At 39.0% G+C, this 14,255-nt stretch overlaps 1 protein-coding gene across 14 annotated transcripts in view; it reads right to left on the minus strand.

Annotated features, from left to right (window-relative positions):
• Positions 1-13,208: 13,208 nt before the first annotated feature.
• ARPP21 (cAMP regulated phosphoprotein 21) overlaps positions 13,209-14,255 on the minus strand; it is a 268,867-nt gene continuing 267,820 nt past the window's right edge. For all 14 annotated transcript variants that reach the window (XM_090050296.1, XM_090050299.1, XM_090050301.1 and 11 more), the window contains one exon: positions 13,209-13,995. In XM_090050296.1, coding sequence (XP_089906422.1) covers positions 13,738-13,995 — 258 coding nt within the window. In that variant the 3' untranslated portion in view covers positions 13,209-13,737. The remainder of the gene's footprint in view (positions 13,996-14,255) is intronic.

Consider the following 14,255-nt stretch of genomic DNA (forward strand, 5'->3'; position numbering starts at 1 on the left):
AGTGAAAAAAATCACTGTATAATACTGGGGATCTTATTATTAACAGGAATTCAGTGTTATGGGGTAGAATTTTCTCAACATTAGGAATTTCCCTGTCGGCTGGATAGACTATTAAGACTCCAAAGTCTATAGAATTACAGCAAAAAAGTAGCAGAAAGGAGAGAATTGCAGTCATAAACATCCATATATACGTCCCAAAGCTTGTTGGGTTTTTTTTATTTCAATAGGTTGTTATTAACATGGTTGCAGAAAAATGTCAACAACTGTAATAGGGTATAAGCATCTACTATGTGTATGTATATACCCTTACAGGCTGCAGGGGCCTTGTTAAAATTTCATCCATTGAAGTATATCCAGCTCATAAGTAGAGAGATTCCAACAGAACCGCACACAAGGAAGAAACACCATGTGTGAGGCACTGTGTATATATAACCATTTCGATGCCAACTCTTCCTTTTCCAGCCCAATCCATCAGCATGCATAACAGCACAACAGAGAACAGTATATTAAATTTAGAAAGGACACAATCAACATAAAAATCACATTTGCTACTTGTTTATCTAGCTTAACCAACACCTCACAAGCTAAGTACTAGTACTACTTTAGCTAATAGATTAGAGAAAAAGTGCCTATTTTCAGTGTTTACAGTGGTCTTTGTTAATGTTGTCAAATGCACATTTTTTAAATTTAATTAAATTAATTAATTAATTTATTTTTTTACAGCCTGTGTGTGTTGTTGAAATGTGTCAAAATTAGAGGAAAAAATAGTATAGAACCTGAAAAATGTTGTATGGAAGGTAAAGGATGGATTTAATACTTGAAATATCTCCGATTTTGTTTTAAACAATTAAATAGCAAATACACAACAACCCTTTAAGAAAATATATAGGAGAAAGGTGTATATGTTTAAATAAAATACACTGTTGCTGAGATCTTTCAAATATGTTCATGTTATTATCTGTATTTAATTGTCAATATTTATCTACATTGGTGTAAAATAGTCAGCAAAACTGCAACCACTAAGGGTGTTTATACAAGAGCTCTGGGAGTAAAGGGGGTGGGGGAGGAGCACTTTAGAGCAGCTCCGAGAGCCACTCTAATTAAAGTGTGTGGAGCATCTCATGCATCAGCGCCCCTGCGCTTCAAAATTGAACAAACTTTATCTAAAGAGCCCCTGCCACCTTTCTGAAATGCAGAGATGCCAATACGTGAAGCACTGGAGGCTGCTGGAGAGTGGCAATTACTCAATTGAGTCTGCTCTGACGCGCTGCAATTACAATGCGTTGGAGCAACCTCCCTGCTCATGTATAGGCACCCAATGAAACTTCAATTAAAATGTTAAATGTATAGTAGAACTAAGTCAGGTCATCCTCTGTTCCTATATTTTGGTCTCTGTCTTCGTGGCCACTCACTATGGAAATGGATGAGTCTTAGTCACTGTAATTCAATAGGTCACCAAGTCTGGGTGGGCCTTCGAAGGGTTTTTAAAAAAAAAAAAAAAAAAGAAAAAGAAAAATAGTCGTTCTGGAAGTGCTGAGAAAAAAAAGGTGTTAAAAGAAAGTCTGCCTGATACATTTCCCTAGAGGGCTCTGCTCTTCTTAAAGCCAAGTATGTCTGATAGTTGTACTAATAATAGATTACTAAGGCATAGAATCCTGCCAAGTAATTATCAACACTTATCTAGGGTGATACAGCGAAGCCAGAGATCCAGATTCCAGAATTATAAGAATGAGTGTCCATAATGTGATATTAGACTGACGTAGCCAAGCAAAAAACAAATGCAGGATTAAGTATCACAGCAAATGACTGAGTTAGATGCTTGCTTTATCATGGTTGTATGCTTGATAGATGCTGGAATGACTAGGTCTGCACAAATGACAAGAAGGTCACATAGCTGCATGTTTAGGATCATCAATACAAGACACTATTTGCAAACTAAGTGTGGATGTAAAGCAAGGCTGACTGACAGGAATGTACAACTGTCGAGGCAGGTGACAACTGCAAGCAATAGATAGTCTCTGCACTCCAAAAACACTGGGAGCATAGGTGTATGTTGTCAGGGGAAGTCAGAGCATGATTCACACAAGCTTTTGTTAGCTACTGCCCAACTTTTCTCATTGGAAATAGACCAAACATATAGCTAGACAGCAAAAAAAGAAAAAACACACCTCCACAATCTTACTTCTGTCACTCTGAGGAGGAAACAATCATGGTAAATGGAGCACAGGCTGAAATCAAAACATAGCTTAAGTGTCACAGTCACCGATTCAGGGATTTGTGGTAGTATACTGCTTAACAGTTCTAAAACACCTTGCGACAATAGCAGAGAATGGACAAGGCAAGTTTCTCCCAGCTTCATGTAAGGTCAGGTACATCACTATGCTAAGAAATAGTATATTTTAAATGGAGACATTACACTGTAAATGTGCTTCCCAAATAACATCTGAGAGTAAACCTGGATCTACTGTAAGGTTTAAAAAGTTTTTTAAACAAGGTAAAATTAAAACATACTGCAACACGGTACCTTACTTTATGGAACAGAGAAAGATGAGTATGTAGCTAAAATTTTCAGGGAGAGGCATTTCTTAAGATACGTTTTAGTCTTCAGTGCTTTGGTCAAACTCCCACTTAAGCAATTACCTCCTTCCTTTTGGAGTTACAACTGGATGTCATTCTTTACTTCTTGAGGATCGAGTTAGATCCAGGATGGGTCAATGTAGGGCATATTAAAAGCACCTTACCTGCATCCCAATTCCTTTTAGATTTCAAGAGTTCCATTCAAGAGAGCTACAGAGCTTGGGACGGGCAAAACTTTTTATCTAGCACAGTTCACATCTTTTGTGCAGTGGTGAAATGCAAAGACATCACATTTCACCCTGCACACGTGGAGTGAACATGCTTGCCAGTACAGACCAGGAATGGCTCCTGATCAGTTGTTCATTATTGTTTTGGCCGTTTCCCTGTGCTCTGAAAATGGTAGCATTTCCTACAAAGCTGCATTTACTGCATACACTGTTGCTCTTGTACCATTAGTAAAGGTACCAATGGTACAAAAAAGCAAAGTATCCATTTCCAACAGTCTTACCAATATTACTTTTGGCACCTTGAGATGTATTCAGGCTTTTACATGTCTACTACAGTTCACAGAGAACATTATAACACTGTCCAGAACTGTCTGGCCAGGAAAGTCATTTTATTACCTCATTCATAATTTGAGATCAAGTCACACCACACTGTCTCACCATGAGAATAGTTTTATTTTTAGAAAAAGAGCTGAACACCTGTATATTCTCTTGCTTTCAGTGAATAGGTGCTGCAGCTTTTCTACCTTAATCCCTCTGGACTTAGCAACTGTGCCTGCAGCTTGCATCATCACATTATCTGTTCCATCAAGTCGGATATCTCATTTCACTCTTTGAAGAACAAGCAACTAACACTACCCGCTCGTTGAATTTTGACACTTGCTCTTCCACATGCTATATTTCGAAACTCTTTTTACTCCAGTTGCCTGTGATACAAGCTTACTCATGTGGAACAATGCTGTTAAACATAACAATTAATGTAAAAGGAAAGTCAGGTAAAGGTTTTTCTTTAGCCATTCCTGTGCATCTCACCACATCCGAAGATATCGTAACATCAGAAAGGAGAAAAAGGGAAAAAGCCGGTTATTGCTGCTGCTACCTCTGTTAGTGTAGAAATTGTTATCCCCACTTATTCATATTAAGAGTGCATCCTTTTAAAGAAACATATTTAGAAACTCCCACCGTTAGCCATGTTGAATTACCAAGGTATCTTATATTTTAGAAGCGCACTCTTACAGATGAGAACGACCATTAACTACCAGAAGTGTCCGTCTTTCATTGACTGTACAATTTTAACAGATTGTAGTTTCCATTAGGGCTGTGCAAAGCTTCGGTCCATGATTCAATTCAGAAGAGATTCGGCCTGACTTGGTGGTTAAATTGAAATCGGGAGAGCCCTCAATGTCTCTGAATTGAATTGGAACCCTCCGAATCTATTTCCAAATCTCTCCTAAGATTTGGCACATAGACACAGGTTTAAATGTTTTTTCTACATACCTCAAGGTAACAGAGGGCTTGTGAATGCTGTGATGCTGGGAAGGATGGAGCATCCCACAGGAGTGTGAGGGGCTCCCAGAAGTGGACCAGAACCACTTCTGGTCCACTGGGGAGAGCACTGGGGACCCCCTGCACCCTCTCCCCGATTGCCAAGCCAGGGGAGGCACTCCCCAGAAGTCCTGGAAGTGGACCACTCCTGTGGGATGCTCCATCTGTCCCAGCATCACAGCATTCATGAGCCATACCTCTGGTCCACTTCTGGATTTGCTACCAAGCACACAGGGCTCCCCCTGCACTCCTGCGGGACACTCCATCTCCCCAGCATCTCATAAGCTACACCTGGTGCCTTGAGGCATGTAGAAAAAACATTTAAAGCTGTGTCTATGGCTAAATCACTGATGCTCTGAATCAGCATCGAATCGTCAGTTTGGAATTCAGCTGAATCAATTAATTGAATCACTGTCCCTGATTTGGGCCAAATCTGAATTGAATATGGCCAATTTTGCATACCCCTAGTTTCCATCACACACACTTGGATCACAGATAGGCTGTGGCTGCATTTCCTGAATTAAAACTGAGTGTGTCTCTAGTTGTTTCTCAGTTTAATCTAGGTATTTTAGCATCTAGGCACCTGCAAAGACTGAATCAATTCAGCCTCAGGCTTTCTGACAGTCTATACTTAGCCATAATGTTTGCTCCACATAGATATGTACATTTACCATAAAAAAAATTATAAAAAAAGCTAAATTCTTCTTAATCCTGAAGAGGCAATGCTTATAATTCTAGAACATACAGCTAAAGTATCTTATCAGTTCTACAGCCCGGATACCACAAAGCATAGAAATACAAAAGTAACTATTTTAGTGGGACAGCACTCCTACTAACAGTTATGTTAATACTTGACCTTTAGTTCATTTCACAGTATTATATGGGTTCCTATCTTATTTGTTGAAGCTGCCCTATACAGCTAATCCAGGCCTTCTAATATGCCAAGCCTCTAGACTCCATGCCATTAACAATTACGACAAAGCTTTATTCCCTCTTTCCCACCCCCCAGATATTCAGATTTGTACAAGTGCAATGACTGGCAATAAGATCTATTAACATCTTTCATTCTTAGACATGGAGTACATGGAAATATTTCATATTTCCCATTTGAAAAAGCTTTTATATTTATTTTAGCCAAATTAAAAAGCAAGCTCCAGAGTCAACTCAACGCAAACACTTCTTAATCTCATTGCAACTCCGAGCGGACATTACCACCTAAAATAAAATCAACTGCAAATCTCATGTGTCTGTTTCTGCTGGGAGGGACATCCCAGATGGAACTAGTAGGAATGCTATGCATCATAATGGCAGCTTTGTATGAATGCTTATACAGTGCTATTTCTGACTCCAGCAAGTGCTCTTACAATTCACCTTTATGTTTAAAAAAAAAAAAAAAACCCAAAAAAAACCTTGGTAGCTGTAACACATGCTCTCTTATCTCAAGGTACAAAGCTCCGTTTGGAAGGGTATTTTTAAAGTTTGTCTCAAGAGACTTATTTAGCAAAAGTCAACTCTGATCATTGACATTCTCTGGACCAGTTTGGTTTTTTTTTTTTTGTTAGATCTCCGTCTTCCATTTTTGTTGCTATTTTACCTGTACATCTTTGTGTCTTAGGCTGTATGTACAGTCCAAAAATAATCTTTTCTCTGTTTTCTAATTCTTTAACCTAAAACAGACTTCTTGGATAACTAGGAGTCATTGGAGACACAGTGTCATTAAGCCCATCTTGTAGATGTAGCTGATTCCCCCCCATGTGAAAGAGACAGGAGGGAGAGAGAGAAAATTCAATACTGTTTTCCAATAAGCCATGGACAGGTTTATACAGAAGTACCCATTGTTCTTTCAGTTTCCATAATAGTCTCAGGTGTTCCCCTGTAGCCTATTCATGCTACTCCTACATCAATTAACCTCAATTAAATCAAATACAAAGCCCTGTAACATCCCTATTAGTGGAACACGCATCTACATTCAGGGTTAAAAAAAGACAATATTTTCAGCAGACCCTATTACAGCCTTTAAAGAAAAATACTCACCTAAAAAGATATCCAATTATTGTCAACCAAAAAAACCCCAATTCTTAATGCACATACTACTTGTGCATTATTAACCATAAAATGCTAAGGAACAATTATGCACTACAAGGAAAAGATGAGGAAAAGCAGTAAGATATCAGGTGTAAAAGAAGTTTACCCTCTAGAAGGACTATCCATTTTTAGTAGTGTATTTTTCAAGAATATTTTACTGTTTAGCACAGCTACAAAACTAGAGTGCCAATGGTTACTAAGGCAAAACACAGATATTATTTTCAGAATAATTAAGCAACATTGAACATGTAAAACCATTATTGCCTCTCTCATATTTACTGTACAATGAGAGCAATGTTTCAAAAAGGTACCACAGCTATATAGTAAACTTACCACACTTTAGCATTGTGTCCTTAAAAACACAATGTGCTCCTAAACTGAAACCAGGGTAGCCAGGCACGCTAAAGTAGCACTGTGGCATAAAAGCACCAGATACAGCTTATACTGATTCTAATGTCAGAGTAGCATGCCGTGTTGTTATAACTGTGACAGTCCAGGGAAAAGTAAGACTTGTTTGGTATATATTTTATTGGACCTACAGTAGAGTTGGGAGACATGTTACACAAGCTTCCAGGTACAAAAAGTCCTCCCTTAGATATGGGAAATAAGCAGATACAGCTTAAGCTAAATGGCTGGTAAAACGAGGGCTTTTGTTTAATGTTCATAATACAGTTAACATATCCAGCTGAGGAAGGGATGGCTGAAGCTATCACTAGGGAATAAAGAGAAATTATCAGAAGTGGCTACAAACCAAGGAAAGGGCAGCTAAATAAGAAATAGAGTTGGTAACTTCAGAAGCAGCCCACCTAAAGAAAAACATCATGCTTGCAGATGCCATGTTGGAGCACTGCTACTTTAGGCATATCCTCAGGGGACAAAAACTCAATTCCCTGCTGACACAGGCTTTTAGGGCCTAAAATATATATTCCAGTAAGCAAGCATAGAAGCCCACATATTGGTCTGATTTTAAGATGAGCTGATTTTCATGGGAGTTGCTAGGAGCTCAGCACACTGTAGAAATTGCGATTCTCAGCACCTTTGAAAATCAGGTTATTTGTGCAAAAATAGACTCCAGCACTTAACTTTAGCCATCTACTTCGACAAGCTCGGCTTTAGCATCTAGAATGCAGATTCTGGTTTTGCATTACATAATATGTACACATGGAAACAGACTGAAGTATTACCCTCTGAATGTCATTTAAGGGTACTACAGTAACTTTTAAAGAGTGGGAATATGCAAAAAGTCTGGGAGTGCCAAAAAAGTCAGTAGATTTTAAAGGTGATAGCAGAAGTACTTTCCCTGCCCATCTAACTACTAAAGTGAGTGAAACCATTATCTTCAGAGCCAGCGTGCAACTCTTCCCCCTTTTTCCACACCTCAGAAAGGCAGTTTCCTAAAGTGTAGCTCAAGTGTCAGAAAAGGCATCTGGCTTAAATTGGGTGACATTTCCAGGGGTCCTTTGCCCATTCCCAGGATTCACAAGAACACCCAGCAGTGTTTGTGAACCAGCATAACTCTGGTTGCCACAAGCAGGATATTAAGGGACTCAACAAGGCTAAACTAAAAAAGTTAAATATTTCTGTGCTTCTGTTCAAATATCTCTGGCTCATGCCTTGGGGAGCCTCAGTCAAGCAAGTCTTTATCAAGATGTTTGCATGTAGTGGGAAAACAAGTCCTTGGGGATCCATTACCAGACTAAAAATATACATTGTGTTTGAGAGCTTGTCTGCATTCTGCAACACTTGACAAACATAATAAACGCGATGATTAATAAAAAAAGGTACAAATGTATCAGAATGCAATCTTAGTCTTTGGTTTCAGGCAGGCAATAGAAAACCAGTGAAAGAAGCCTGTGGAACATCACCTAGAGTGTCCTAGCAATAGTTCAGAATGAGAAGGATGAGAACACTCAGGCAAAATTACTGTCTTAGATAATATTGATAAAGTTCACAGCTGGATTATTGGGTGTTGTGCCACCCATCTGCACTACATTAACCATTTAACCTTGCTCAGCCTGATGTATAAAATATCTTTATCAGCAACATAAAATAACAGCCAAAGTATAAGCCAGTGGCAACGATTGAATCAGGAATTCTCAGCTGCTGGTCTCATGCCCATTTATTCTGCCCAGAGCTCAAACTCACTTCGTCCTCAGTGATGTGCATTCACCATGGCGCATATTTCATTCCAATAAAAGCCTCTTTCCCTGCAGAACCAACTTCCTGGGGACACTCATCCCTAGCTTCATCCTGTGTGGATCATCATTAAGCTACAAGTAAAGTAGGCAGAAGTTATGATACATAGACTACCATCTCGGCCAACATCAAGGATTGACCTGGAGCACTCCGAAGGTTAAACCACAAATTTGTGTAGTGCGAGTTAAACAGGGAGACTTAACTATTGGAACACAAATCACATCCTCAGCAAACTGGACACAAAAAACAAGAGGGTAGGGAGGACATAGTAGATAAAGCTTGTGGATTGCACTACTGCAATAGGATATTGGGCTGAAGCAAAGCTCTAGAACATATCTGAAACTACTTTTGGTAATGTTGCAGCATAGGAGACACTCAGAACAAGTGCTCTTGAACAGAGGAGTTGAAAAGAGTTTCTTGTAGCAAGACCAATGAGAAAAGTTTTCGTATCAGGGAAGCTAGTATCATCAACTTGACCTTAAATTAAGCGCTTGCTTCATTGCACCACATTCTCAACATGCAGGCTCAAATCAGAAAGTGTGTAGAGTACCTGAATACTTCATATTGCTACACTGGCAACCTACCCTTCCATGCTTCCAGAAGGGCACAAAATGAGATAGAGGAAAAAGGAAAAATTATTCTAAGAGAACGTCAATGACTTGCCAGGCAGTGTGGAAGGCAAAGAGGTTAGAAACAGTTTCTTGCTTCAGTCAGTAGGAAGCAAGTACAGGTTACAGCTCATACACATCAGACCAGCCCCAAAGGCTAATCAGAATCATTTGGTGCAATCAGGTTTACTGGGGAATAAATGCATTCATTTTAGATACAACATAACTAACCATCATGCAGATAAAAACAGGTCTGAGTTAAACACATTACCTTTGGTCCTAGAATATGAAAAATGAAACTAAGGGAAAACATAACAGACACAGTACTCACCAACCAAAGGAGAGAAAGTTACAGCAAGCAACCATCAATCGCAAAATGGCTGTTTAAAAGACTGCAGCTGCTGGGTTGTGCTGAATTTAAAAGGGACAAACAGCAGAAAAGGATACTGGGGAAGAAAAAAAATTTCTCTGAGAGATTTCCTTGGTAAGTAAAGGGAGGCTTAATGAGTGTCCTTTCTGTATCACAACTCTGACTCATAGCTCATGCTGTTTTTGCACTTATAACTTATTCAAGTTGGATTTCCACTGGTACAAGTGAGATCAGACCCAGATTTACTGGATATGTCAATTATGGAATACTATCAACCACTTTGAATGCATCGTCTCAGACAAATGCATCATTGGTAGGTCAGAAATGAACAAAGTACTGGACAATACGAGCTATTTTGTAGTGGAGCTATTTGCAAGCAAGGCAATAAAGGTCCTAAGCTTCATCTACCAAGCTTGTTTCAATTTGTTTGAAAGCAATCTTCCTCCCTGCATCTGGCAACATATTAATAGCCATCATTTCCTACTTCAGCTAAATAAACCTTGCTATCGGTGGAGGAAAAGCAACTTAGGAAAAAATATTTTTACAAAACAATAATGTACCACATAAACAAGCATTTAAAGTGAAAAATGTTGTAGAGATAACAAATCCTGGTCTTAGAGGAGGGCAAATACATAAGTACTTGATTGGCTGAGACACATGTATGTCTCCTATTACTATAGTGTGTAAGTGCATTTCAACAGCCCTGTGAAGCAGAAAACTTGCTTTTTGTAGTTTGCCGGTTGGAAACTAATATGCAGTTAACAAGGGCACAGCTCCACAAAACAGCATAAACAACTAATGTGAAATTTAAGCCACGTCTGCTCAGTTCGCTTCTTGTGCCCACCGATAGCCCCCTCAAGCATACTGCACTGCTCCAGGCAGACTGCTTCTCAACCTGGAAACAGCATGGCCTTGGCGGTGCAGCACCACAGGTGGATGAACTGACACCATCACTCAGTGGTGCTAATTAGCTGAATCAAAGGACTGTGAGATTGTGGTAATTTGGGATGCATCCCACCTGGAGCAGCCTCACACGCTTGAAGGTGTTACTGCTGGGCATGTAGACAGAACTTCAGATGCCTAAAGCTGGGCTTAGACAGTAATTAGGTACCTAGGTCCAAAACTGACTAAAATTGGCTTAGATTCCAAACATTTTTTGGCATTTAATTTCCTCAGGCACCCTCCAGTTCTGTGCACACTGAAAAGCAGAAACATTTCAGTTGGGACCAAGTAGTAAATGACCTCTCTCAGGCCTAAGGTAACTAGGCTTCCCCCTGGACTATGCTTCCTCAAGACATTTAGTCTAGAAAATCATATATATGAGACTTAGCTCCACAAAAACAGCGGCAGTGACTACCACCCTCTTTTAAAGGGCAGCTGGCAGTAGGAGGGAGGCAGTCTTCTGCCCCACAACCTATGCAATAGCTCCATGGCTAGAGCAGTCACTCAGGAATAACCCAGGTTATTGCCCATGCCAGACTTGGTGATTAAAAGCTACACCTCCCATTTTCCAGAACAGCATCCTAACCAGGAGCCCTAGCCTATTCCAAAAGGGAAGCATTCAGGTCCTTCTTTAGAAAACTTCTTTCATAAAAAAGTCAGGATCACTGGACTAGAGATAGGGAGCACAACTCTGTGGTTGGAGTATTCACCTAGGTTCCAGTCCCTGCTCCACTACTCTCTATTTTTAGAGGGACCTATATAAAATTAAATAAAAGGTGAAGGAAGTCCATTGTGCTATGAGAGTCCCTATCCACAGTAGAGAATGGGAAGTAAGGACTGGTAAGGGGAGGCAGAAGATGAGCTAGGAGGGGAGCTTTGAGGAAATCAAAGTACGTAGTAGCATGTTTTCAATTCTAATCAAATCACTTTCTATGAGGCACCAAGGCAAGATACTAGATTCTTCTTATATAATTATTTAATTCAATATTATATAAAATGTTATATTTCAGAGTCTTCCTGAAACATGAAGGTTTCTGGGGGTTTGTTTGCCAAAAAAGAAAATAGGAAAATGAATGCACTTGTCATGATTTCATTTTTTCCCACTGGTTGATAATTTGGCGGGGGGGGGAGGGGATTATTTAGTTTTAATCAGCAATATTATTTATTTATTATTTCCTGAGGCAGAAAGTTAACAGAGTAACTGTAGTCCTTCATGGAGGAGAAACAGCGTTTATTCAGGCAGAGCAAATACCAAGCAAATTCTGTTATTCAAGATCCTGCGTACACAAATAGTATCCTGGTTCTTGCCTAATAAATGCAACTTAATCAACCCACAGGTTCTCCCTCAGTCATCCTGGTCTGGCCTCAGTTGGCCAGGACTGGTTGGTTGATTATACTATTTTGATATTTCATTTAATTTTACTTCACATGTTTCTCATTCAGCTGAATAAGAAACAATATGTAGTTATAGGAGTTCAGTCACAACCAAAATTCAAATGATGCATCTTGAATTAAAAAAAAAAAATCAATCAGACTGTTCACTTTCTGGTTATCTCACCCCTAATTGAAAACTGAATTGTGTTTACCTTGCCTGTTCATGACTTGACTGTTTCTCAGCAAACGAATCGTGATAGAAATGCAAAAGATTCAATATTTGGCTTTCCTGTGATACCACAGGATTGGATTCAATAATGTTTCCATACCATAGCAACTTAATATATTATAAAATGAACTATGAAAAATCAATTTGCTGTACTGATAGGGAAACTATTACATTTAAATAAGGGGTGTTTACATCTGTGACAAGTAGATATATAGAAATGGCAACCCTATCACTGAAGGAAAAAAATACCTGTTAATTTTTAAATATTTAAATCAGTAGAAACAATAAGTTGCTCCACCCTGGGAGCAGGCATGATCAATGACATTATAGCCAATGACATATATAAAATACTTACACATTGTATGCATGCAAAGCTGGGGGCTTAAATTTAACCTGATCTCTAAGAGTGCAGAGTTTATCACTGAATCAGTCAGCAGGTCAAGTGAAATGTTAAGGCTCTAGGCTTGAGGCTCACTTGTCTAATGCTGAAATGCAGCCACCACAAAAGTGTAATATGGCAGCCATTCTGCTGCAGTAACTCCATGCAAAAATTTCAGTGTCAAAGCAAAAACTAATTTCTCTTAATGAAACTGAATTGGGAGTTTTAGTGGTGGAGTCCTGTGATATGCTATATGAATATAACGCTATTTAAATCATTTTAGTTCATTCCATTATTCCCCAGGATAGATTTTTAGATTCAGCATGACAAATGAAGTAGTCGTGCCTGCCACTTAATGCCTGGGATATAGTCATGGCAGCTTTTTGCTGTTTCATTTGGCAAACTGCTCCTAGAGCTGGCTTAGTCAATCTGCCCTTCAGCAAGACATTTATGCTATTGCCAGGTATAGCACAATCTCTTGGGCTGTTGTCAGCTAGCCCAAGTTAGGACAGCCATCTAGCTACACAAAATTACAGTACAAAACTATTTCTGGCTACTCTAACTTCTTGCTATGGCAACTAGATAAGTGAAAAAATAGTTCACAGATTGGGAGAATACAACGTTTGCTTGCAATCATTTTAGGAACCTTTTTCCCAGTTCCCTGAGGACTTTGTGAGGTCACTTCCTGTCCCAGTATGTTTAGGGGCTCCTGGGTGACTCTGAGTGTGCATACGAATACAAACAACAATGCTTCTTTTGCAGCAAATAGTTCCAAACCCTTCATTAAGCAGCTTTTCCCTCAACTGGACCTGAAATCAGGTGGCACAGAAAATGAAGAAAATGGCATCCAAGAAGAGAGAGGAGACCAAACAGGTGGTAGAAACATGACCTTTCTCCATGAGGTCAAATAGCTTTATTGTGATTAAACACTACAATACAGTATATATCCATAAAAAAAACTCTATAGTGTATATAAATTATTCCTTCCATTCAGTAATTCTTTTTTGTTTTTGTTTTTTCTTAATTTCCATTACAGCTTTGGTACAATGTGATTTTGTTATATTTTTAAATACTTTTAGCTTCACAAACTCAACACAAAGTACAAAACTAATCCGAATCAGGGATATTACAATCTACACAGTGGTGTTCAGTGGTAGGAAAAAATCTTACCTCAATGAATTCATGTCACTAGCTAAGCTATAAAGGCATACCTAGCAGACATGACAAAAATATGCACCATTAACCAGCAAACATTTCTTAAAATTTATTTTAGTTTTTTTACAGAATTCCAGCAGCAATCACTTGAGCACTGTCAATATGTATGTCCTCAACTGATTATCCTGTTGTGTTCCTCTTCATTTGAAGGCCATGAGTTATTTGTCAAATAATGCACCGCTATCCTTGTATATCCACACTAAGCCACAGTGTCAGTACTTGACTTGCCACCCTGTACTGTTAATACTTGTACAGTTTGTCCTGCAGTTGGCAGAGATAACTGGAACGTTATTGGATGGGCAGTGTGGGGCAATCAACCTTAGGTTGTTCTGTGGGGTAGGAGGTATGACATTACAGTAAACAGGCATTCCAGTGGCTGTAAGTGTTCCTTGACCTGATTGATTAGGTAGCATGATTGGTTGTTGATATGATTGTTGTGGCAGTCCTTGAGAACCCTGGGTCATTGGCACCTAAACAATGATATATAAAAAAAAGATTGGTTAAGTTAGATCTGAGTGACTTAAAGTAGCCCCTGTGTACTTTTAATTTTCTATTTCCTTTATTTTAAATTTGTGTAAATCAGTGGTCCTCAACCTTTTCAGACTCAAGGGACCACTCGTTAGATGTGAGGCACCCCCAGAAAAACCCAGCTCTTTGTTTTTAACTCATTTTTTGATTATGGAAAAATAGAACAATTCTTCAGTTACAAAGAACTTAGAAAGACCGCAAC

The sequence above is a fragment of the Crocodylus siamensis genome, chromosome 5 (assembly GCF_052110815.1).
Source record: "Crocodylus siamensis isolate JL-2025a chromosome 5, ASM5211081v1, whole genome shotgun sequence".
NCBI classification, from domain to species: domain Eukaryota; kingdom Metazoa; phylum Chordata; order Crocodylia; family Crocodylidae; genus Crocodylus; species Crocodylus siamensis.